The 24804-nt window shown below is 64.9% G+C and overlaps 2 protein-coding genes across 4 annotated transcripts in view; both read right to left on the bottom strand.

Moving 5' to 3' along the window:
* Positions 1-51: 51 nt before the first annotated feature.
* NXPH4 (neurexophilin 4) lies at positions 52-15560 on the bottom strand. The gene is made up of 2 exons (XM_075049752.1): positions 15476-15560; positions 52-1885 (listed from the first exon to the last, which is right to left on the bottom strand). Exons 1-2 carry the CDS (start codon positions 15521-15523, stop codon positions 1118-1120), a joined length of 816 nt encoding a protein of 271 aa, XP_074905853.1. The 5' UTR covers positions 15524-15560; the 3' UTR covers positions 52-1117.
* Positions 15561-18855: 3295 nt separating this feature from the next.
* LRP1 (LDL receptor related protein 1) overlaps positions 18856-24804 on the bottom strand; it is a 91473-nt gene continuing 85524 nt past the window's right edge. For all 3 annotated transcript variants that reach the window (XM_075049716.1, XM_075049717.1, XM_075049718.1), the window contains 13 exons: positions 24557-24735; positions 24162-24268; positions 23827-23943; positions 23261-23437; positions 22737-22877; positions 22481-22654; positions 22227-22388; positions 21793-21967; positions 21329-21433; positions 21053-21117; positions 20693-20780; positions 20372-20516; positions 18856-19996 (listed from right to left, as the gene is read on the bottom strand). In XM_075049716.1, the coding sequence (XP_074905817.1) occupies positions 19856-19996; positions 20372-20516; positions 20693-20780; positions 21053-21117; positions 21329-21433; positions 21793-21967; positions 22227-22388; positions 22481-22654; positions 22737-22877; positions 23261-23437; positions 23827-23943; positions 24162-24268; positions 24557-24735 (1776 nt within the window). In that variant the 3' untranslated portion in view covers positions 18856-19855. The remainder of the gene's footprint in view (positions 19997-20371; positions 20517-20692; positions 20781-21052; positions 21118-21328; positions 21434-21792; positions 21968-22226; positions 22389-22480; positions 22655-22736; positions 22878-23260; positions 23438-23826; positions 23944-24161; positions 24269-24556; positions 24736-24804) is intronic.

Genomic DNA, 24804 nt, shown 5'->3' with positions numbered 1-24804 from the left:
ACTCCGGCCGGGGGCACCGCGATCCCGGCGCCGTCCGCACCCCATCCCTCCTTCCTCTTCCCCCCGCGACCCGACCCCTGCCCCGTCCGTCCCCTCCCCCACCTTGGTCCCCCCCCTCCCTCCATCCCGGGGGCAGCGGGAGGACGGTGGGCTCCGCCGTGAGGGTATGGGATCAGCACACTCCACCGCTTTTCCGGTTTTGTTTGTTTGGTTTTTTTTTTTCAATGTTTTTATTTTCCACTTTTTTTCCATTTTAGTTTTCTTAAAAAAATATGAAGAAGTCCCTGCCCAGAGCCAGGGTGAGGGCAGCCCCCAGCGAGGGCCCTGCCGGCTCGGGGACGGGGACCCCCAGGTCCCTGCCCCCGGCGTGGCACTTCTTCACGGCATGGTGGCGGGGGGCAGCCGGGCGGCTGCAAATCTGGGAGAGGGGCGGCGAATCTGGGCAGGGTCCTCCCCAGCGGGAGTGGGGGGGGGGGGCTCCATGGGGGGCGAGCGGCTCGGTTTGGTGCCCCAACGCTGCCGCAGCCTGGGAGGGGGCAATGGGGAGGGAAGGCTCCAAAATACCTGGACAGGTGCCCTCGCACACACGCAGACTGGTGTGCGCACACGTGTCCCCACGCACATACATGCACGTCTCCCACAGCTGCAGAAAGACAAAAGCACACCCCCCCCCGCCCCCCGCCCCAGCCTACGGGGTGAAGCCTGAGCTCTCCCCAGTACCCTGACCCGCCAGGACCTGGCAAACCCTCCCTGCTACAACCGGGCCTGCGCTCGCCCCGAAGGTGACACGTGCCCAGCTGATGCCATCGCATGGGGCCGTACCCCCTGACTCACCCACACGCTCCCAGAGACCCCAGCCCGGGTGGGGGGCCGGGCTGCGTGCCCGCTGCAGGGATGGGAGCGCGGTGGGCGGTGGGGCCAGGGGCCCCCTGCACCGGCTGTGCCCCGGGCCGGCTGTCCCTGGCCCCACTCCCGCGCCCCAGGGAGGTGCTGCAGTGATGAAGGGGGGGGCCGGTGTGGGGGCGATGGGGGGCACCGTGCAGCCGGGATGGGGTGCAGGAGCCCCTGGCCCCCATCTGCCTCCAGCTCCAGTGCCCGCCGCCCCTTTCTGCGGCCGTCAGCCGAAGTAGGGGTTGTCATGCTGGAAGTTGTAGTCAGGGCAGACCTTCTGGACCAGCTTGTAGTCGATGCTGAGGAAGGAGATGAAGATGCAGATGACCTTGAAGGGCTTGGCGCAGAGCCAGGCAGCATGGCTCTGCGTGTGCTCGGTGAAGCACACCTTGGAGGGGTCGTACAGGCAGGGCTTGTTCTTCCGCGCCCGGTTGGTCTTCTCGTATTCCACATGGCAGTTGAGGGCCTTGGCCGGGCGCCCCTCGGGCAGGGTGCTCTGCTGGGGGGGTGGGTGAGGGAGCGGTGGGGGGGCTGGCACCAGCACCTCAAAGCCCACTGCTTTGGAGGGGGGCACGATGCTGACCGAGACATTGCCCAGGCTGGAGGAGTTGTGGCGGAAGTAGACGCTGAAGGTTCCATTGATGTGGTCGACGATCTTCCCTGTCACCAGCAGGCTGAACTTCAGCGTCTTGATATTGAAGTAGAAGTCACCCCAGCCGAAGATCTTCTTGGTGCGGCCGGACTTGAGCGAGGGCTTGCGCCGGGCGCGGGGACTCGGCAGGTCCCCAGCCGTGTGGTTCTTCTGCCAGTCCCAGGGGCTCCGCGCAGCACCTGAGGGTGTCCCCATGCCCCGGGGGGGCTCAGCTGGAATCAGCCGCCCAGGGTCAAGCACGGGGGGCTTCAGGGTGCCGTAGGGGACATCCTTGAGGAGGCCGGAGGTGCCCAGCTCCAGGTACCCCAGGGTCTTGGCAATGTGGCTCCCAGCACACACCGTCTGGGGGAAAGAGGGCAGAGACTGCACAAGCTGTGCCTGTCACCCCCTCGCTCATCCTTCTGCCTGCTGCCCCTCACTCATCCTCCTGCCCGCTGCCCCTGGCTCATCCTCCTGCCTGTCCCCATGTGCCCTACTATGTCTGTGTACCCCTCCTGCACCCCTGCATCCCTTCTGTGGCCATGCACCTCTGGCACCACAAGTCCCTTTGGCACCATGCCACCCCTGTCCACTGTGCCCCCAGCTGTGCATGGCTGCACTCTGCCCATGCCACCCCCCCATCCCTGCTTGGCCCCGCACAGGCCTGTCCCAGACGCACCCCAGGAGCCAGGGCTGCTGGTCCAGCATTGTCCATGTCCCTGTGACAGGAAGAAGCAGGATGCTGGACAATTCATGACTGCCTGCCCCACCACAGCTGAGGCCCATTAAAATGCAGAGGGGTGGTGGGCAGCGGTGTGTACAGAGCTGGGGAGGCATCAGAGCCCCATGCTGCCTGCCAGGGAAGCCTAACTGCATTACCCAGTGCCTCTGATCTGCAGCTGAAATTACAGAGACCCCCACCAGGCTGCACAGCAGCCGCTCCGCCCTCCAGGATAATTGCACTGGGCGGACATGGCTGAAGAGTAGGGTGCATTGTGTGCGGGGGGGGGGGCACACAAGGAATGAGAGGGGACCCCTTGCTGTGCTGGGAACGGGGGGGCCCTATGGTCACTTTGTGCATTCTTGTGAGGGAGGGAATTTGCAGCAAAAGCAGAAAAGATGGGCAGCGGAGGGGAGGAAAATGCCAGACAGCTGCGAGGTCCCTGCATCGGCACGGGGACACCTCATCATCCAACACAGAGCCAGGAGACCTTGGCAAGGGCTCTCACAGGGTGAGGAGAGGCAGCTCCTCTCCCGGTGGGGTAAATCGAGGCAGGGAGCTGCGATGGAGACCAGCTGCCTGGTCTCTCCCACCTTGCAGGGCCGGTTAAGGAGGCACTGATGGGCACTGGCACACCAGGACCCTCTGGAGATGCAGCCAGCACTGGGGTGTCACAGGCCAGCTCCCAGCCACATCACTCGAGAAAGGGAGCCCGCCAGGCACCAGGTGGGATGGGACCACAGTGTCCCCTTCCTGAGGTTCCCCACAGCCATGGCTCTGCCTGTCCGGCTGCTGGGACTGACATCGTGTGGCTCAGCAGCGGTGAGCAGAGCCAGCTGGCACCTCTTCAGCCCTGGGACCCAGTCTCTGACGTGTCCCATGTCCCTCGCCTGCCCCCCCCGCTTCCCCATCCCTCAGCCCGGCTGCTCCTGGCTCTGCACCCCCGTGCCCCCGCCTGCCCTGCCAGCTGCTCCCGGCGCGCAGGATGCTGCTCCGTCAGCCCCGGCCTCGTCAATCACTGTCGCCCGTGAGCTGGCAGGTGCTCGGGCTGCTCTGGCAGTTTTTGCTCTGGACGACCTGTTTCCCGAGGGGGACGTGGGGAGGAGGGGAGCGGGGAAGAAGGGCGGCGAGCAGAGGCACCAGCTGGATTGGGCGGGGGGGCTGTGCTCCCATAGGGAACTGAGGCGCTTGTTTCCCCCTCGGAGCGCAGTGCGCTCTTGCCATGGCCCCCATCAGAGAGGGGTGAGCCCCCCGGACCCCCTCCTCTGTGGCCCGGCAGGTCTGTGTGTGGGGACTGGTCTCTGCTGGGCACCCACCAGGGATGGAGCAGCACCGCGGAGGGCTGCCACGGCCACGGGTCCCCATGCTTGCCCCATTCCTCTCCGGCTGCTGAGCTGGAGTCTCTGGCCAGGCTGCGCACTGCTGTCTCCGGGATCTATTGCCTTATCCCCCTAATGCTGCGTGTGCCGGGCTGAGCCTGTAAATCTGCTCTGGCATGTGCTCGCTCTCGCCTGTGCCGCACCAGCAGAGGAGTCAGCCCGGGCTGCGGCCGCCGGCACCGGCCATTCTGCCCCGGGGCTCTGCCTCTGCCCGGGGAACTGGCCGGGCTGCCTGGCCCCTGGCCCGTCTGCAGGGGAGGAGGATTTGTGGGGTCTCAGCCCAGCTTGGGGAGGGGGGGGACAGGGGGCTGTGCAGTGCGAAGCTGCGGCTGAGCATCCCCGCAGCCCCCCGCTTCGGTCTGGCCGTCCCCCGGTTCCCTCCCCAATCTCTCTTTGAGCGCGGCTGCTGCCTTCGCCCTTATCTATATTTCAACGCAGCTTCAAAGCCGGGTGCCTTCACCAGCCAGAGAGAGAGGGAGCGAGCGCGGCAGGACCGTGAGATGGAGAGATAAATGGGGGAGGGGGAGAAGGGCAGCCCCTCAGCACCCCCCCTCCGGCCAGAAGAGTGGCGTTTTGTGGCAGGGGAGAGGTGGTGGTCCCGGAGAGACCCGCTGCTCCCCCTCCGCCCCAGCTATGCTCCATCGTTAATCCCACCCCTACATATTCATCAGCCCGGGAGCCCCCTGTGTCCCACTGTGGGGAGGCAGTGGGCCTCCCTTGCCAGAAGATGAGCACACGCAGGCAAGGGGCACTGGTAATCCCGCAGCTGGAAGGGGAGCCCCCAAAACCCACCTGCACCCACGGAGAGGGGACAGGGGGCAGCACGGAGACTGCAGCCCACGGGGGAACACACACATGTGAGCACACGCCGCCCAAGCCCCCACCAGCCCAGGAAAGATTTCTGGAGGTTTCTCAGCTCTGCGCTGGCTTTCTGTCTCAGCTAGGGCCGAAAGCCAGGACCAGTGGTTCCCCCCAGCAGTGCTACGTGAGCCACCACAGCCCTCCTCCCTCTGCCTCAGTTTCCCTTTCCAGTTCACCCCCCACCCCATGATCCCTTGCTAGTGGTGAGGGGGATACAGTGGAGATGGGGATGTGATGGGAACAGGGCTGTGATGGGAAACTGATGGAGACAGAGATGCAGTAGGGACAGGGAAGTGACAGGGGCAGGCACTGGAGAGGGGATGCAGTTGGAAACAGTGGGGATGGGCATGTACTGGGAAAGGAGGTGCTGACACCAGCTCCCCGCATTACTGAGGGCTGCGGGTCCCCAAGCCGGGCTTGTGCAGGAGGATGGGGCAGGATGAGGCCAGGGGCTGTGGGCACAGACTGGGCATGGGCATGGGCAGGACAGGGCAGGGCACTCCTGGGGGAAAGAGGCCCCTATCCCTGCAGGGAGAGAGGTGCCCCCCAGCCCCTCAGGGAGAGGGGCCAGGCTGGCAGCCTCCCCCCCACCCCCAGGTCCCTCCCCAGGAGCTGCTGGGGGAGCGGGGGATGAAAGGGAATTGCAGAGCAGGGCAGCGACTGCCGATGCAGCCAGGGCTATCGATTGCGGCACAAGCGCAGTCCGAGGCCGTGGGCAGCACGGGGGCGTGGGGGAGACCCTCGCTACCCGCAGCCCCTGGTGCAGCCCCAGGAGGATGGCTTTCTCTGGTCGGTTGGGGGTCTCAGAGCCTGTGGGCAAGAGCTGTGGCAGAACGGGGCCACAGCAAGCCTCTTCCACGACAGCACTGAGGGGAGCCAAGGTCACCCCCCTGCACCCTGCCACCGCTGTCGGCATTCAGGGCAGGTCTCACCCACACCTCGCGTTAAATATTAATGTTTCTGCTTGTGAGTGGTTGGGGTGCAGCATGAACACACTTGCACGTGAATCTCTCGGACAGGCTTCCCAGGCACACATGGGAGTCCCAGTGCCTCCTGGCCCTGCATGGGTGCGTGCAGAGCCCCTTCCCTCCCTGGCCGTGCCAGGATCTGTCTGTCCCCTGTGCCAGAGGAGCGCCATGCCTGGCTCCACTGCATGCTGGGCTCTGGCTGCGATGCATCATTCATGTGTGTTTGTCTGGTACACTTGTTTTTTGCTGTTACACATGCATGCGCTGCTGCATCTACACATTACCCCAAGATGATATGGGTTTTGCTGCTCTCAAGCCCCTTGTGCACTTTTCTGTGCGGGTGTGGGGCTGTGCAGGGCTGCCATGCATCTCCAGGCACCCGTGTGTCACTCCGTGTGTGCACAAGCAGCGAGGCAAGGATGCAGGAAGGGCTGGGGGTGGCTGCGGAGGGACTGGGAAGGCTCTCGGTGCCGGCATCAATTTGGCTTGTCAGGACCAGCAGTGATGGCCACTCACATCCCATTTGCTGGCAGGGCCAAGCGCCGTCAGCTGCTCCCCCGAGACCCACGGTCACCTTGGTGGAGGGGAGCGGATCTGTGTGGGGAGGGGCGGGGTGGACTGGCTGCCCCAGTGTGGGCTGTGATGAGCTCCCAGCACCCCGAGAACAGGGCCATGACTGATGCAGTACCATCTCAAGGCAAAACAGCCCCCGCCTGCGCCAGGAGCAGAGCACCCACAACAACCCTTACCAAAGACCCTGTCCCTACAGCCAGCCTGTCCCCTGCATCCAGCTTGGAGCTGTTCCCCCGCCTTGGTGGGGGGTCAGTGGCAGAGCAGGTGTCGATCTGCTGACAGGGGTCTCCAGCTCTCCCCATGGGCGCAGGGTCAAGCTGGTCTCTCCCCTGTCACCCCGCTGCCTTCGTTAGTGCAAAGAGATTAATTGGAGGTGGTGAGCGACAATCCCCGCGGGCCCGCTCCCCCCGGTGCAGCGCAGCCCCGGGCGGTGTGGCATTTCCAAAGGTTAGCAGCAAACAAGGTGCCTCTGACAGCTCCCATTTATCTCGCTGGCGCCGCGCGGGTGCTAATGCGGTGGCAGGGTGACGTGGTGCAGCGGTGGGCTCTGCTGGGCTGCAGGGAGGGACCCAAGCACGCGCCTGAGCGTGCCGAGGCGTGCAACGCACGTCCGAACGACTGATTGTGGGAGAGCGCACACAGTGAGCTCTGAGCGTGCGTGCTCCCATGTCCGTGCGCGAGTGTGCGCACCCGCGGGTGCCAGCAGGTGTGCACCCAGATCACCCGGTGCCCGCCCAGCCCAGTGTGCACCTGCCGCAAGCGTGCAGGTGAATGCAATAAATGCCTGCTGTTGCTTGTGTACACACGTGCCACTCTGCATGCAGCTGATTGTGCACGAATGCCTTCACATGTCCTGCACGCTCCTGCGAGAACATCTGTGTGCATATATGCAAGGTTACACATGCACACATGAAGTGAGATGGCTCTGCATGTGTGCCTTTGCAGGGGAGCCCCTGCCCCTCAGTGTTTGTGCACCCTGGGATGAATGCATTCCTGCGCCTCCGCCCCAGTACATGCTGGGGGTACGGCCATGCCTCTGCCTGTGCCTGTGCCTGTGCCTGTGCCTGTGCCTCTGCCCCGCTGGCTGCAAGCCTGCCGCTCTGCGTTGGCAAGCGCAGATGGGGCTGGTGAGTGGCAGGCTGCTAATGAAAGTCCCTGTGAGGCAAACCTGCCGTGATGACTCCTTGGTGCCAGGGCAACGAATTAACCTGCTGTTGGGCACACCTGGGCTGGGTCCAGGGTACTGGTGGGGCTGGGAGAAGCCCAGGGACCGCAGACCAGAAGCTCAAGGAGAGACCCAGTCCGGCTGCCCATCCCTGCCCGGGGAGGACACGACCGAGGATGCTGCTCCTCCAGCGGCGAGGACTCAAGGGTGAAAGGACAGGGCTGCAGGACAGGGAGCGGGGCAGGTGAGGGGGGCCCGGGGGTGGCAGCGGTGCGCAGCCCAGCAGGGGTTATGGGGGAGAGCTGCTGGCTGCCAGGCAGGCGTGGGGTGTCACGGGCAGGGGGTGCAGGAATGGGGTGCAGGACTGTCTTGGGAGGAAGGGCAGAGCCCCCCATCTCAGCCTCACAAGGGCAAGAGGAGAAACCCAGCTGGCTGTCCCCAGCAGCCACCCCTGTGTCCCACCGACTCCCAGCTCAAAGATGCTTGAAAGCCTATTCCCAGCCAGCAGCTCTGGGGCTGGGGCACCCGGTGGGGGGCTGGCTCTGCTTGGTGCCCCCCACCACCCTTGCTGGCACGGCCAGCACCGGCCCTGCCATTCACTCCACATCTGTGCAGGCAGCGGCTTGCCCCACAGCCAGACCCTGCACTGCCCACGCACAGCCCATCCCCTCCTCACCTTTTAGCCCCCCACTCCTGCCCCCGCCTGCTCCTGGCCGGGAGCCCCCACCCAGCCGCAGGCGAAAGGGCATTGTGCTCCGGGGGATACCGAACCTGCCCCAGTCCCAGGCGCTGAGGGGTCAAGCAGCTGACAAACAGGGACAAGTCGGGATGCACTCGTGCACGGCCACCCTGCCACACAGGCACACGGAGTCGCGGTGACGGCCGGACAAATCCTGCCCTGGAGGTGAGCTCAGCATGACCACCCAAAGGCCTCCTCGGTCTTTCCTCTGCCTCTCCTGTGCTGCTGCCGCAACCGCCAGCAGTTTGCAGACATCCAAACACAGCACGGCGGGCAGATGGCTGCAGAACGCCCAGCACCAGGATGGGCAAACCCAGCGCCAGCACGTCCTCGCTGGGGGCAGAGCCCGGACAGCTCACCAAAACCAAATCCACCATTGGGTCATTAAGGTGCCGGGGGGCTGCTGGTGTTGCCAGACCCACGGGAACTGTGCTGGGGTCCTGCTCCTGGTGACACCCCTGCCCGAAGTGACGCTCGCGCAAGGACCGGTGTCGCCTCGTGCGGGAGCACGACCTGCGCAGGGGCCAGGAGAAATCAGCTTCCCACAGGCACGTTTGCCTTCACCCCCTAAACAGACACCTCGCTCCTCGCAGATGGAAAAAATATGCAAATGCTGCGGCTTTATTAACGCGCTCGGCACGCGCTGGCTAATAAATATTTCATAGCCCGAGTAGGACTTTTTTTTCCTCCTTCTTCTTTCTTTCGTTTTGGTTCCTTTTCCCTGTCACTCGTTTCCTGCCTTTTCTTTTCTCAGCCGTTGTTTTATTTATTTATTACTTTTAAGGGCTTCATGGTGAGACAGGAGCTGGTAGGTGGCTGGGGGGGGAGCAGGGAAAAATGTACATCCCCAGTCTCTTCCCCCACGGGTGAAAAAGAAAAGTGCTGTTAAGAGCAAAGGAAAAAATATAATAGAAGGGAGGAGACAGCACCAGGCAAAGGATTCAGGGCTTGTGTGACTCATTGGACTCAAGGAAGAAAAGAGAATGAATGAGAAAATGAGGAGATAAACGGAGCGGGAAGGGGGAGAGGGGCGTGCAGGCGGGTGTGCACAAGCCAGCGGCGAGGGGGCACGGGGGCGGCGGGAGAGACAGGGATGCGCGGGCTGATGGGCTCAGAGGAAATTGAATCCTGCTCGCCCAGGCAGCAATGTCCCCCGGAGCCAGCTGGAGCCCATCCTGCCCGAAACACCTGGCTTGGGTCGGCCGGTGGGACCTGGTACCACGCAGGGATGGGTCGGAAGGGGCTGGGGGTCACTGGGGAGAGGGGCTGCTCCCCGGCCAGTGCAGTGCTGCATGCCCAGTGCAAGCCATGCTCCCCTCCCACACGGTGCCAGGGCCGCGGCTTCCTCGGCTGAGCCCCCTCGCACTCAGGAGCAGGCAAGAGCATGCAGACATGGGCAGCTCAAATGGATGGCGTGTGGGGAAATGGAGGCAGAGCTGGCAGGGGCTAGTCCCAGGTCACTCCTGCATCCTCGGCAGTCAGGGATGCCCAGACGGGATGCCCGCATTCCCCCTTCTTGGCCCTTGCAGCTCTGCCTCAGTTTCTCCACAGTAGAGCAGGCTGTGGGACTCTCTCTACCTCTCCAGAGCTGCCCCAGCTCTTTGACAGGCAAGATCTTTCTGGGGGGGGGGGGTGCAGAGAGGTGGCAGCTCCCCCTGAGCCCCTCCCCAAACCAGAGGGACCCCAGGCCCTCAGGGACGCAGCCCCTACCTTCTGCCCAGCTGCCTCTTCTCCGCCCCCCCCGGCCCACCCCCACCCCCTCGCCTCACCATTTCACTTTATTATTGCAATAAATGTAGCCATAAAAGTGGCAGGTATCGGCGTGCGAGGAGATCGCTTCTCCTGAGCTATGGAAATGTAATTTCGAGTGTGCCCGGGAAATTTTATAAGATCGTATCAGGCGGGATCATAAATTGCATTTCCAGCACCCCCTCCCCCCCCGCACCACACGCCCCCCCCCCCCCCCATGAGACAGGGCTGGTACGAAGGTCACCACGGAGAGGGGCAAACGCGGGGCTGTCCCCCCAGTGGGGACACTGTCCCTGTGCCCCCCCCCAAGCACTGCGTTGCCCCTGCTGCCCCCTTCTCCCCCCTGGCACATTCCCAGGGCCAGCTGGGATTTATTCCCCCCGGGAGGAGAAGGAAGGGAGGAGCAGCAGCAGGGACACGGCTGTCCCCCGCATGCCCCCCGACAGCAGAGGCTGATTAAAACTCTCCGAGAGACCCAGAGGACCCTCAGGGGCACCGGTGGGACTGCAGCTCCTCTCAGGCTGCGCTGTCCCGGGGTCGCAAGGACTGTGCCCCACCACAGCCGGGCACCGGCTCCCGCCAGGAGCAGGGGACGATGGGTCCCTGCAGCCCACCGCCCTCTGGGAGCCCCCTCGCAGCCCCGGGGGCCGGATTTGGCCCCGTTTTGCAAGCACCACCCTGTCCAGGCTCCCGGTCCCAAGCAGGCAGCAGGCGAAGCAGCGTAAAGCGTTGCTCTGCTCGCTGAAGACAGGGGCTCTGCTGCCCAGTGCTGGGGGGGACAGAAGGAGGAATGAGAGGGTCTTTGCCCACCATGACACCCACCAAGGCCAGCCCAGGTGCTGGGACAGCCACGGGGGTTGGACAGGGTCTGTGCCGACAGCGGCACCGGGCCGAGCAACCTGCCCTGCCCCGGGTGTACGGCGGTCAGCCCCTGTCTGAGCAACAGGGTCTGATGGGGATTTATTTGGGGAAGGGAAAATTAATCCCACCGCGAGCACAGGGCCCTGCAGGCTCTTTGCAGCTGATCATTTCTGCAGGCTGGGTGCTCATTTCCACAATGACTTTCCTTTTGCAACAGCGATCAGGAAAAAAGGCGGGGAGGGGGGAACACGGGCACAGGGACGTGATTATTTCTTTAGTAGCAATCCAAGCGGCTGGAGAGGAAGCTTCATCTTTCCTGGGCCATTTACCTTCAGCGCCTGAGCGCGAAGGCTGAGCCAAGCAGCTCTTCAGAGATGCTGGAGCTTGGCCAGGGCAGGCGGGGGGTGGGAGGCTTCAGCTGCCGGGGTCTCAGCACGGCATCGCCCCACTGTTGGGCCACCGGCTGCCGGGACTTTGGCTCCCCGGGAGGAGGAGCTGTGGATGCAGGGAGGGGGGGCAAAAGTCATTAATCTGGGAGTGTTAATTGGCACGGGTGTGATTAGCAGTGGGGCTGACTGGCACTCAGCTTAGGGCTGCTGTCGCAGAGAGAAGCGCCCGGTTTTCTGGCTGCCTCACTGTCCCAGCTAGGGCCACCCCCTCTGAGCCCCCCCCACCAGTGCCCGGCAGAAAACTGGCAATTAAAAACAAGGCGGGGGGGGGGGGTGCGGGGAAGCAATAAAGCAGGCCCCGGATTTCAGCCAGAACAACACAGTGGAAGAGCAGGACTGGGTCTGGCCGGGGGGCACCCCTGGGTGCCCCCCCTCCCCAGCTGCTGCTCCCCCCCTTCAGTGGGAGGCTGAGCTGCGCCACGCTCCAGGCTTCAGCCTTATTGAATCTCCCAGCTCAGGGTGCAAAGGGCACCACAGGGAAGAGTTATTAAAAAAAGGGAAATGAGTCGCTTGGAAACCTTCTTTCGGAATAACAGTGTGTGTTTGTTTGGCGATAGATTAGCTCAGCCATGCTGAGCACACAGCACCCGCCGCAACGACGGTCAGCTCGGGAGATCTGCAGGAATCGGGAAGGGGGGGGGGAATGCATGGAGCCACTCCCCTGGTCCTGGCAGGTGCCATCTGGGCACCGTCCTGCCGGGGCTGGTCCCTGCAGCTCTGTGCCCGGAGGGACCCCTGGCCAGACGGGGGCTTGCAGGGCTGCACTGCCACCCAAACCCCATTTACCCTCCCCTGGCCCCAAATGGGGTAGAAGGCTCTGAGCCATGAAACGGTAAAATTCTCCCCATTAATGGGAGCTGGGGAGGGGGTGTGTGAATAGGGGTGTCCTTGCACCAAAAGAGCTGGCAGCATCTGCTTAAGAGCAAAGCCATCTGTCAGCCAACAACCCAGTAGATGTGTGACAGCTCTTGGGTGACAGCAAGGAAAAGGGAATGAAGCGGGGTGAGTTTCCTGGAGGCTGGCGTCCCACGCCACCAGCCTCCTGCTGGCATGGCCACCGGCACTGCAAGGCAGGATTTTCCTGGAAAGGGTTAATCCAGGAAGGAAAACCTGCCAGCAACACTCCAGGTGCTTCGCAGACACCCGCTATCTCACCTTCCCACCCGCCAGGAAGGAGGGAAACTGAGGCACGGTGCTGGGGGAGGCATGTTCCTCCAAAGGCACAGGCAGGCAGCAGGGCCGGAGCAGGGGTGAGGAAAGACATCCGATGTCCCACCTCCAGCCCCACACCCCGCTCTCTCCCCAGGCAGCCTGGCTGCACCCTGCTTCCACCTGCCTGCCCTGGGGCCAGTGGCACGCTGCCGCCCTCCACCGCCGGCTCTTGTTCAGCACCTGGTGCGGATCAGGCCGTCACCTGGGCATTGGGGACCACAGGGCTAAGGCAAGCATCCGCCTCCTGGGAAGGCCAGGAGGCTGCTGGCCAGGAATTCCCTTCCTCTCTGCAAAATTACAGCTGCCCCTTTGAGCCCAAGGACGGCTGTAGGAAGTGCCCAGGAGTTAACGCCCAGTCTGCCCCACCGTGGGTCTCTCCCGTTGCTCTCAGGTGCACCCGGGGGGCTGGACGGGACCCAAACCAGTGGGAAGCCAGGCCAGCCCTACTCTGAGGGACCCCCAAGATTTAATGCTCAATGCACAGAAAAAAGCTAATGCATAAACATAAACCAGCAGCCGGAGGAAGGCTGAGGCAGGGAGATCACCTGCGGGGAGCACTGGGCAGCATCTCTCCCGCCTGCCCAAGCGCTGCCATCCCGGGCTCAGGTGCAGGAAAGGAGATGGCGAATCCCAGGTAGCTGCAGCCATGAAGGGTGGGGGGGCCGGGGGGGAGGTGATCTGCACACACACAGCGGAGACGGGCATCTGCTGGGCTGGGAGAGCTTGTCCATCCCAGCAGGGAGACGCACGCTCAAACGCACACACACAGAGACCCCCCCAGCAGGGACAACCAGCAAACACACAGCGTGGCAGGGAGACACCCCGGGGGTCTGTCCTCCCCGCAGCAGGAATGCTTTCACAAACACACACCCCCAGGGACCAATGCACCCGCTGTATGCCAGGTGCTTGCCCAGGGGAGGCAGCCACATCTGCCTCTTTGCCCAGTGCTCCAACCCCGGCCCCGGCGGGACGAGGCACTGGGGAGCTCCGGTCCAATGCAGCAGCTGGGGGCCGGGGGGAGCTGGCAGGGGCCCCCCCACCCATCAGGCTGCCTCCTGTCCTCCGAGAGGGGCTGGGAAAGTTTCTCCCCAACAGGCCCAGAGGACTGAGGGGGCAGGAACAACTCCATGTCCCTTCCCTTGCGACCCAGCTGGGTGCATGGCTGTGCAGACCCCAGCCCCTCCTGCAACCTGTCCCCATGCCAGGAAGCCCGCAGACCACTGGCCGGTCCCCGCCCCGCACTGCAGAGGGGTTGGGGCTCACTGTCCCTGCCAGCATCTCCCGGGGTTATTCCCCACGCACGCAGCAGGAGGCTTCTGCACCCGCATGCCCACCCATGCCCCAGGATGGGTCCGCTGTCCCTGGCTGTGAGCCCCCACCTCACCACCCCACTGCTGCTGCCTGTTCGGGCAGGGAGGGGGATAGGGGCAGCGCCCTGCTCCTGATTTCATCAAAACAAAACCATTTGTCTTGAAGCAGCTCCAGCACCGACAGATGCTCTGCGTTAGATGGACACGGGGGGGGGGGTCACGCAGAGCCACCCCCACACACAGACACACACACACACACATCTATACATACAGAGAGGAGTGTGCCAGAGCGAGACAAGTTGCAAGAGCCTTCGCCTGGGGGGTAGGGTTGTGCGGGGCGGGGGGGGGGTGTCCCTGATGTGCATCCAATTCCCGAGAGGGAATTGACTCGTTTGATTTTATTCATGAAACACAGAAAGTAAAAATGGAGTGTCAGGAAATCAGATCTGCTGGGTGATGAGCCTGGCCGCCCCGGCAGGGCTGGGGGGGGGCACAAATCCCCCCATTCATGACCACCACAGATGCTGGTGCCAGATGCAGCTGTAGCCCCCAAACCCGGCAGCTCCCGCTGGGGGGGAAAAGCCTCACTGGGCTCCAAGAGGAGGTGGCAGAGGGGGGACACACAGGGGTGAGTGGCTTTGGGAAGCATTTAGTATCTGGGACGGGGGGACATCATGGGGAGGGCTCTGCGGGTGGGGAGGGTGTCTCTGCATCTGCAGCCTCTTCCTCAACCTCCACAGACAGGCAAAGGGGCAAGAACAGGCAAAGCCTCCTGCCTGGCTCAGCAAGGCCAAGCCTGTCCCTGGGGTAAATGCCCAGCGTGCTGACCCCCTGGCTGCGGGTCACCCGGGTGAGATGGGGGGGACGGAGCTAGCAGGGAAATGCCCCACCTCGGCAGAGGTGAAGGCCACGCCAGTGCTGGAGCTGAGCCCGCACCGAGTCAGGACAGCAATGAGGCATCACCTCTGCAGGTGGTTTCAGTGCTCACACCCGTGGCAGAGCCGAGGAAACCTCTGTTGCCCCAGCTCCGCCCGGGGTGCAGCAGGGCCCCCCCCCCCCGCACTCTCCGGCACAGCTGGCCGGTGGGGGCAACTCCCTCCGCCTCCCCCCCGCTGCAGGCCCGTGCCCCTGCTCCCGCCCGCAGGTGCGATGCAGGTGCGGGACAAGTGCACCCCACGGTGCGTGGGGGCCCCCCCGCAGAGCCCCCCCCCCCGGGCAGAGGGCCCGACCCGCCCACGCGCGGCCGCCCCCACACTCACGCGCGGCTCCGTCTCGCGCGGCTCACTGCCCCCCCCCCCCCGCACCTGCCAGACGGCGCCTTCCGCGCTCTGCAACGGGGGGGGGGGGCTGCTCCCAACCGGGGGGTGTACGGGGGCTGCACCGGCGGCGGGACCCCACCGCTGCTGCCTCCGTCCCCGCGGACCCCTCCGGCCCCCAACTGCGCCCGATGTCCGAGCGCGGTGCCCCGCACCCCCCGCGCAGAGTCCGGGACAGCCCCGAGCCCTCTCCAACTTGGGGCGAGCAGGACCCCCCCCCCCCCCCCGCTGTGCAATCCCTGCCCGGTGCCCCCCCGCCATACAACTCTCCCATTCACCTCCCTGCAAACGCCCCCCCCCGTGATTGCACGAGCCCCCCTAGTTGTCCGCTATCTCCGTGACTGCCTGAGCCCCCGCGCGATTGCACGACCCCCCCCCCCGCCCCAGAACTGCACGTCTCCCCAGTAGCCGCACGTCCCCCCCACCACTGCACGACCTCCCCCCCGCCAGGACTGCACGTCCGTGTCCCCCCCCGCGAATGGCACGCACCCCCCGAAATTGTACCACCCTCCCAATAATTCCACGACCCCCCCCGGTAATTGCACGCCCCCCCCCCCCCCAGGAACCGCGCACACCCCCCCGGCGGCAGCAGCAACTTTGCCGCCCGCGGGCGGGTGCGGCCGGGGCGCGCCCGGTGCCCCCCCCCGTACCTGCAGCAGCAGCCAGGGCCCGAGCAGGGGCAGGCGGCAGCGGAGCATCGCGGGGCTCCGCGGGGCTCCCGGGATGGAGGGAGCGCGGCAGGGCGGGCGGAGGAGGGAGGCGGCGGCGAGGGGAGGCAGGAAGAAAGTTGGAGACTTGCTGGGGCCGGGCGGCGCCTCCGCGGCGCCCCGCCAATCCCGGCCCGCCGCCCCCGCGGGGGGAGCACCGGGCGGCGGGCGGCGGGCACCGGGCAGCGGGCGGGGGCGGCGGCTCCGGGGGGGGGGCTGCCCCGGGGACCCTGCGCCCGGCCCCTGCCCGCACCCCCCGGGGCGCCTCCGGGCCAGCCCTGTGCCCGAGGAGGGGCCGGAGCCGGGGCTGCCCCCCCCCTCCAGGGAGACCCCAGCACCCCGGGATGCCCTCGGTCCTGCCCCCCCCCCCCCATCCTGGGAGACCCCGGCAGCCCGGGATGCCCCCGGTTCTGCTCCTGTCCGGGGGGGGGATGTGCTAGCACCTGGGGGGGAGACACAGTCCTGCCCATCTCCATCCTGCCCAGCTGCAGCTGGGGAGGGGAGAGGGTCCCCTGCTGCTGGGCCCCCCCAAGGACTCCAGCACAGAAGGGGGACCATCCTACAGGAGGGTCTTTGGGGGGCAGCCCCCAGGCCCTGCGCACACCCCAAGGGTGCCCACAGACGGGCACCCCTGCCTTGCACACCCCGGAGTGTGCAAACACCCCCCATCCGCAGCGCACACACTGCATCTCGGGCTGGACGTGCAACCTGCGTCACCTGCATGTACACATGTGTGCGTGCACACGCACACACGTGTGCTCATTCCCTCCAGCCTGGTGCCGGGTCCCTCTCAGAGGGGTCTGCCAGGTGTTCTCATTCCCCCCCCCCCAGCTCAGCAGGGATCCCTCCCCAACACTATCACTTCATTGTTATTACTATGATTGTTACTGTTATTACTATTATTATCTAGTCGCCTTCCTCGGGAAGCTGCCGGCAGGGGCTTTGGTATCAGCAGGGCTGGGGGCAAGCACAGGATGGGGGGAGCATTGCAGAACTGCGCGTACGTGTGGAGACAGAATGAATAAAAGGTAAAGGAGAAATAAGCAACAGAAAGGGAGAGGGAGAGAAATGAAGGGAAATGGGAGAGAAAGGAAAGGGAAAGCAGAGGGCAGTGCTGACGCGGAGTGGGGAGATCCAGGAGTCCTGGCACCACAGGGCTGCGGGGCCCCAGCCAGCCCCATGCCAGCCCCATACAATCCCCACAGCAGCCCCACCGCAGCCCCGGACAGCGCGGTGCCTGCCTGTGCGGGCACCCAGCCGCAGCACCGCCCGGGGAAGGGGCACGGGGCACCTGGAGCTCAGGGTCTGCAGCCGGGGCACGGGGGAGCCCTCCCGCCAGGGAAGGTCCCTTCAGCCCGTCTCTTGCTGCTGCTGTGGTGCCAGCACTTCTGGCTGGTGTGAGAGCCCACAGCCCGTGCTCCCGCTCTTCCCCTGCTCCCCGCTTCCCACGCTGGCAGGAGCCTCCGTGCCCCTCTCCCTGCCCAGCTGGGATCCCACAACAATCCCCTCAGGGACCCAAGCGCTGGCTCCCCCCCCCCAGTGCTGATTTACCCTGTTTGCCCCAGGGCTGCAGAAGGGATGGGGCAGCTGAACCCTGGCTGGGGGCTGTGTGGGACCAACCTCGCCGGCACGGCCCGTGGGCCCACCAGACCCGCTACCCCTGCGTGGCCAGGGCCTCGCCTCCTATCACCGGAGCAAACTCCCAGTGGCGTCCCGGTGTCCCCAATGGTCTCACCAGGGAGCAAAGGGACACCAGGGTCCGCAAGAGGTCTGGGGGGGGCCCTGGGAAGACCCCTCCCACACAATTAGCAGCTCACTGGCCTAAGATCTAGGAGGGCAGAGGCATGGCGAAGGGAAACAAGTGAAGGTTTAAAAAAATAAAAGATTGAAGGAAAAAGGAGAGAAAAAGAGGCGGGGGGAGAGGGGAAAGGGAGAAAAAAACCTCTAGAGAAGATATAAGAAACCGATAAGTGAACAAAGAGCCGGTATTGAAATAGATCTGAGAGCCGCGCCGTGCTCAGGCCGCGCCGGATCCCTTTGCAGAGGGGTTTGGGGCTTTTCAAAGGCAGCAGCCGCGTCCTCGGCTCAGCATCCACAGGAGGCCGGGGAGGGGGGGCTGGTGCCGAGGCGGATGCCGGCAAGGAGGGTGCCGAGGGTCGACCCGCTCTGCTGAGCCGCAGGCCAGGGGTGCCACGGGGTCCCGCCACGGCCCTGGGCTCCTCTCACCCGGCTCTGCTGCCACGGCCCTGCCGCCGTCCGAAGGGTGCGGGTGGTCCCTCCCGAGCCCCCCCAGCCCTCAGCGGCCGGTGCTGCCCCGGCCATCCCTGCCGGCTGCGGCGCAGTGCCCGAGGCTGGGGGGGGGTGACAGGACACGGGACCGTGGCCGGGGCGAGGAGCGGCGGGGCAGGGGCACACAGGCGGCCACTGGGGGGGGACGACGACGACACAGGCGTCGGGCAAGCGACCCCCGCCCGCCCCAGCCCTCGCTCAGCCGGTGCGAGGCCCCAGCGCTGCCCCCCCCGCCCCCGCCGCGGGACGGGACCCGGCGCCGTGCCTCTGCCCGCCGCGGGGCCGCGCGTGGTGGTGGCGGTGGTGGGGCACACGAAGCACCGGGGCGGGGGGGGGGGGGCACACGGGGGTGCGCGTGCCGCCCCCCCCTCGCCGTTCTCGAGGGCGGCGGCGCCACCTGGTGGCGGCTTCCGGGACCGCGCGTGCCGCCGGTGCCCGGGGCCGGTGCTCAACGCCCGGGCCTTGGGGGGGGGGTGTTGTTTCTGCTCCCCACCCCCCCCGCTCCGCCGTAGCGCAGGGGAAGGAACCGGCGGTCGAGGCCGCAGCAGCAGCTCGGTGCCCCCCGGGAGGTGCCGCCAGCAGCGGGGAGCGGTCGCGCACACGCGTGTGCGCACACGCACGCATCGCCCCGCGCAGCACATGCAGCGGCACGGGCGCTGCGCCCCAGACAGCACCCAGGCAGCCCCCGCTCGGGCTCGCGCAAGCACGCGGAGCTCTCCCTTCCATCCACGCTCCGTGCCTGGGGTCCTGTACGGAAAACCCTGTGCCCCCCAACCCCCCCCGTGCACGCTCAGGGCGACACGACAGAGCAAGAGGCCCCGGTGGGATCCTCCTGCCTTACGCCACCCGTCTGTGACACCCCTCCTCACCGCTCCCCGGGACAGGACTGGCACCGCTGGGCTTTGAGGGCGTCAGGGCTGCGGACCCCAGGGACCTGGGGGGCCCAGCTGATGCCGGTACCTGGGTTGTCCGCCCCCAGCCCCGCCACCTGCAGCTTCCCCGGCGTGTGCCTTCCCACCAACCAGCAGCCTGTGTTTCAGTTTTTAAAAATTTTATTTATAACAATATCTGTTTTGTTTAGTTGTAAAGTAATCCAGCAAAAATTATTAAAACATTTCCCCCCAATAAAAGGATGGGGTCGCCCCCCGCCCTCCCCCCACATGCGTTTATTTATTTCTACTATAAAAGCTAGGTCATTTCCATGTTTTTGTTGTTTTTGTTTTTTTTTTTCCTGTTAAAAAATGTGCATGTTGGGGAGCGGTCGAGGTGCAGGCGACAAGCCGGAGCGAGGGGCTGTGGGGCTGGGCCCACCAGGGACGGGGACCCTCTACACCACAGTGGGGCTGGGAGCAGCGGTGGGGGCCTTTGTCCCTGTCCCTTGTAACAGTCGGGCAGAGCCGAGAACGGCAGGCAGCAAGGGAGGGGGATCAGTGGAGGAAAAGGTGGGGATGGAGGGGAACGGGGGGCTGAGGGAGGTTTGCAGAGGCCAAGCTGCAGGAGAAGGGAGGACCCGGGAACAGCAGATTTGGGGGGGAAGGAAAAGGGGCCCCCAGTGAGAGGAGCTGCAGGAGCCAGGCGGGGGATGGAGCCGAGAGCTGGGGGGTGCACGGCCCCCGCTCTGCCTCCCTCCTGCCTGCACCGTCACTGCCTGCGCCCCCACATAGCAGTAACCCCATGTCTCCCGTCAGCCCTGGCTGCGGCGGCCCCACTGAGTTCGTCCTGGCACATCGACTGCGGCACCATCCCTGCTCCGAAACACTGGCTTGTCCCGCGGGTGGGAGGGGGAGGGAGGGGGGGCCCAATGTAAAGAGATTTAAAATAAACCAAAGCCGGATCTGGCAATGAGAGGCACCGAGGCCTGGTACCGGGGAATATACAGGTAATAATACTGCTCACATAGAAAAGTAATAATCCTTCATTTGTACATTTATACAGTGGCTCTTGGCTCCCCCGGCCCCTGCCCGCCTCCTGCAATGGGTGTCTGTGCCAGGCCCGGGCGCTGCGGCCTGGCGGCCCTTCGCCCCCGTCCTGCCCCTATGCCAGGGGGTCCGCCAGGTCATCGTCCGCGCCCCGCGACAGCAGCTCCCGCTTCTCGTCCGTGCTAGCCAGCGAGTTGCGGCTGTTGTGGGCGCCCATGTACAGTGTGGCGTAGACGGGGTTGGTGAAGTTGGTGGGCTGCAGAGAGGGGGGGAAGCAGGTGGGAGGGGGCACGGACACCTTCCTCCCCACGAGAGCGGTCCCCAGAGGCGTCCCTTGCCCCAGGCTGCCTCAGCCAGAGCCCACACCAGCCGCAACCTCCTCCCAGTACAGCACCACTGCCGCTGCGGCTGCGGCTGCTGCTGTCCCTCCCCACAGACTCCAACCCCAAAGACTCTGCGACCCCTCGGAGCCCCCCAGCCCCCCCTGCACAGACAGCAGCCCCAGGGAACCCTGACACTGCCGCAGCGATGTGCCCCCCGCCTCAGCACATGCTCCCTCTGCATCCCCCACTTCGGGCTGGACCCCGTGCAGCTGACAGCCCCTCCATGCCACCGTGGCCCCGCTCCTCACCTTGTCAGGGTCCAGGGCGAAGTCCGCATCCAGCAGCTCCCCCACGTCATCGTCAGGTTCCCCCTCGTACATTTTGTAGGTGGGGTTCCCAATCTCCACGTTCATGGCACCGTTCGTCATCCGCTGGTGCTGGAAGCCCTTGGCGCTGGGGAGGGTGTGAGACAGAGGGTCAGTGCCAGCAGCAGAGGGTGCAGCGAACAGGGCCCCCACCTGTGGTCCTGCTTATCTGTCCTGCATAGCTGAGGCTTTCAAGCCCTGCAAGGACAGTTTCTGTCCTGGCTAGGTAATACTTCTTCCTGGCCCCCAACAGCCCGGACTCACCCTTTAATCCTCCACTTGTACCAGACAAATGCCACCACGGTGAGGAGGATGAGCAGCAGCAGGATGGGGATGACAATGGAGGCCGTTCCTGCGGGAGGAGAGGTGTGGGTACAGTCAGAGCAAGTATAGGGGCTGGCGCCCGCGCACCCCAAGCCCCGGGCAGCAGCAGGTCCAGCAGCCTGGGCTAGCCCTGCCCTGCAGGAAAAGACCTGCCCCCTTGCCACCAAAAAAGGGGGTTCAGGAGTTGCACGGGGGCACAGGGCAACCCTGCCTCCACAGGCAAAGATGCGCCCCCAATCCTCCTGGTTTGGCGTTGCGCCCTGCAGTGCCCCCCCCGGGGCAAGACTGCCCCGTACATACGGTTGCTCTGCTGCTCGCTGACGATGAAGTCCTCGCAACGCATCCCTGTCATCCCCGCTGGACACCTGAGAGCGCAGGGAGAGCACCGGGGTTAGCAGGGGTAGGACAGCATGCGGGGGGGGGGGGGGGGGGGGGGCGAGAGGTGGGGCACAGACTTGGGGATCGGGGGGGGGGCACACAGATCGCGGTCTGTCAGTCACGTGCTCCCTCTGCTTGGGAGGACAAGTCGCCCGCCCGTAGTGCCCCGCCACCCCCCCAGCCCCCAGCTCTGCTTACAGGCACTCGGGCAGCTGCGTCTTGTCGCTGATGGAGCAGGTACCACCATGCAGGCAGTAGTTGTCACAGGTCAGGCAGCTGGGTGCTATCTTGCCATCTGGGCAGCTGCAGGGCGGAAAGGATCAGGCATGCATGTACCCCCAGCCTGCCCCGCGCTCCCCCACCCAGGACCTGGGACTCTGCTCGCTAGAGGCTGTTAGCTCATCCCTCCAGCACGACTCATGGCTGTGCCACATCGATGGGTGCTGGGACATCAGTGTGGGCTTGGGGGAGAGACACCTCCATTGCCTCCTCTAGGGGCCCCAAGTTCTCAGATTCCTTAGCTGCCCTGAATTACTGACCCAGCATCTCTCAGCTGTGGCCGATTCCCAACAATCCGGCCACAGGGACACAGTTTTTTTTCTTGGGTCCTTGTGCCCACCATCCCCTCTTCCTCCCTCGAGTTCGATGTCCTTGGCACCTACATGCAAGAGACTTCTCCGCTCTGCTTGTTGATGCTGCACTTGCCCTCCTGGCACCTGGAGCATTTGTTGTCCTGGCACTGGGTGCCCTCGAACTGCGGAGGGCAGCGGCACTGCTTGGTGCCGCTGGCCGTCATCTGGCAGATGCCATCATTCTCACAGTAGTCGAAGCACTGCCCTGCAGGGGACGATGGGGTCAGGGTGGGGAGCCCCACACTGGACCCTCAGACCCCTTGCAGCCCTGGTCCCCCACGGAGCACCACACCACCCCGGGTCCCCAGAAAGCATCCCCCAAAGGAGGGGGACCTGGGAGTCCAACCTCTCAGGCGCTATCCCGAGAGGTCCCCAAAGAGCATCCCCCAGAAGAGGGGGACCCGGCAGTCCGACCTCGCAGGTGCTGTCTCCAGCCACCCTTGCCACGGGCAGGCAGCACTCACGGTACTGGCAGCGGTCCCCGATGAAGGTGGGTAGGCAGCGGCAGTTGGGCTGGTTGCCCTGGTTGACGGTGCAGCTGCCGTTGTTCAGGCAGTAGTCGGTGCACACTTGCTGGTTGCACCGGGGCCCCGTGAAGCCAGTGGGGCAGCGGCAGGTCGGCATGCCTGAGAACAAGAGCCATTAGCGTGCTCCCTATCTGTCCGTCCGTCTGCCCAGGACCAGCCCCGACCCCCAGGCTTGCCCCCAGCAGCCTCACCCGACGGGGAGGCGGCACACGTGCCCCCATTCTGGCAGTAGTCCCAGCACTGGTCGATCTGGCACTTCTCCCCGTTGTAGCGCGGCTGGCAGCGGCACTTGGCCTGCTTGCGGGCATTGAGGAAGCAGCTGCCGCCGTTCAGGCAGACCAGGTCGCAGGTGTCGGTGGTGGGCACTGGGAGGGAGGGATGGAGATGAGCGGGACCGTGCCGGGCAGGACCCCCCTTCTCCTCCTCCTCCTCTTCCAGACCACCTACCAACGGGGGAGACAGTAGGCGAGGGAATGACCACGCAGGTGCCATTGTCCAGGCGCTTGCCGTTGGGGCAGGTGCAGACGGGGCCGCTGGGGCTGAGCAGGCAGAGCCACTCGCACTTCTTGCGGTCGCAAGGGTTGGTCACTGCCAAGAGGGGAGGGGATGACACGGGGCGAGAATAGCAGGGTGACTCACAGCCCTCCTGGCAAACAACTACTCCTCAACAGCTTTAGGACATCCCCCACGGCCCTACAGCTGCCCAAGCCCCATGCCCATCCACCGATGCCCTGGGGTTGTGAGCTGACAGCTCTCCATTGCAGCTGGCCTCCCCCAATCCACCCCCCCCCCCCCACTAACCCCTCCTCGTCTGCCCGTCCAGATGGCCCCCACTTTGGGGAGGGAAGCTGAGTCCCCTCTTGCCCCAAGCTCTGCCAGCTCTCCCCTCGCCCTCCGACACCCCCCATCAGAGATCGGGCGCCTCCCTCCCACCCTGGGAGCAGGGCAGGGGTCCTGGGCCCAGCACACACCCTCTGGTTGCTTGTACTGGTGGTAGAGCACGACATCGGTGGCATGGTTGAGACCAGATGTCAGGTTGGTGACAGCCTTGTGCCCAAACTTGTGGATCTTGAAGATGCGGTTGTTGATGTAGGTGACACCGTAGATGTAGTCCTCAAAGATGTCGATGCTGAAAGGATGGCTCAGCCCTGGGGAAGTGAAGAGGGGACATGTGCAGGCAGAGGTGGCATGGCTGGCTGCTCGCTGCCTTGGGCAGGGCCCATTAGGGATTTTGGATGGATTCGAGGCTAGAGCCTCGCACCCTGTATGAGGGGGATGGCGTGAGGGGGATGGCGTGAGGGGAACAGCAGTGCCAGCAGGCTCTGCTCCTGCTGTGGAGCATTAAATGAGGAAAACCCACCCTCACTGCTGTCTGCCGAGTATCCCTGGCTCAGTGCTGGTGTCTGCCCTGCAGCACGACCCAGGCCAGGGGCCCTGGGGAGTTGGGTTGTGCCGGGACCCCACCCCAGGGACGTTTCCCCCCCCCGGCAGGTCCCTCTCCTCCCTGCGGCTCTGGTGGGTCTCGGGTGCTGCTTACCCTTCTTGTTGTCGATGGCCACGACGGGGTCGGTGCCATTGAGCCTGATGCTGCCGATGACAGAGAGCTTGGCATCGGCCCAGTACAGCCGCTCGTTGTGGTAGTCCACGGCCAGGCCTGAGGGGCACACACCCTCCCGGTGAGGTACAGGCCCCCAGCCCACCCCGAGCCCCTCCAAGCGACCAGCAGAGCAGCTCCCTCGCTGCCCTTACACACTCCTGCCATGGGGCTCAGAGCTCCCAGGCTGGGCGTCCCCGACAGGAGCCGGGTGTACATCCCTCCTGTCAGGGCTTTTGTCACCCGTTGTGCCCCTCCTGGCACCTGTCTTTGTTCACCTGTTGGCCACTGGATGTTGTCCTGCACCAGAGTCTCACGCAGTGTCCCGTCCATAGCGGCCGTCTCAATCTTTGGGTGATTGCCCCAGTCCGACCAGTACATAGTCCTGCGAAGGACACAGGCAGGTCATTCCCTGCAGGGGAGCAAGGAGGGGAAGAGCAGGACAGTCCGACGCCCCATTGGCAGAGAAACCCTCCCGTGTTCTCCCCGCAGCGTCCTAGAGTCACTGATGTGACCCCAGTGGGCCAGCTGACTCCCAGGCACAGCAACTCGAGCTGACACAGAGAGCGATGCTGGGGCACAGGGAGCTTCCACCGTGGATGGGCTTGTTGGTGAGAGGAGTCGGGGTGAGGGCTGGGCAGAGGGAAGGGAGAAAAGGGCTCGAGTCTCTCACCCCCTAAGTGGGTCGACTACGATGGCGTGGGGCTCATCGATCATGCCCGAGATCAGCGTCTTGCGATTCTCGCCTTTCATCTGCGCCACCTCAATGACGTCCCGCCCTGAGTCTGTCCAGTAGATGTTCCCAGCAACCCAGTCGATGGCAATTCCCCGCGGCATCTTCAGCCCTGAGATCTGTGAAGGGCAGAAATGCGGGAGAGGTGAGGGCAGAGGACGCTGGCAGCCCGGCCTCAGTGTCTCCCG

Source organism: Buteo buteo, chromosome 17, assembly GCF_964188355.1.
Source record: "Buteo buteo chromosome 17, bButBut1.hap1.1, whole genome shotgun sequence".
Classification (NCBI taxonomy): Eukaryota; Metazoa; Chordata; class Aves; order Accipitriformes; family Accipitridae; genus Buteo; species Buteo buteo.
The sequence above is the reverse complement of the archived record's forward strand: the minus strand, read 5'-3'. Positions and strand labels throughout refer to the sequence as shown.

Coding starts and splice junctions, on each gene's coding strand:
- NXPH4 (XM_075049752.1), bottom strand. CDS start 15,523: ATGCTCCGCTGCCGCCTGCCCCTGCTCGGGCCCTGGCTGCTGCTGCAG. Junction 1,886..15,475: donor GGCCCTGGCTGCTGCTGCAG/GTACGGGGGGGG, acceptor TCTTTCCCCCAG/ACGGTGTGTGCTGGGAGCCA.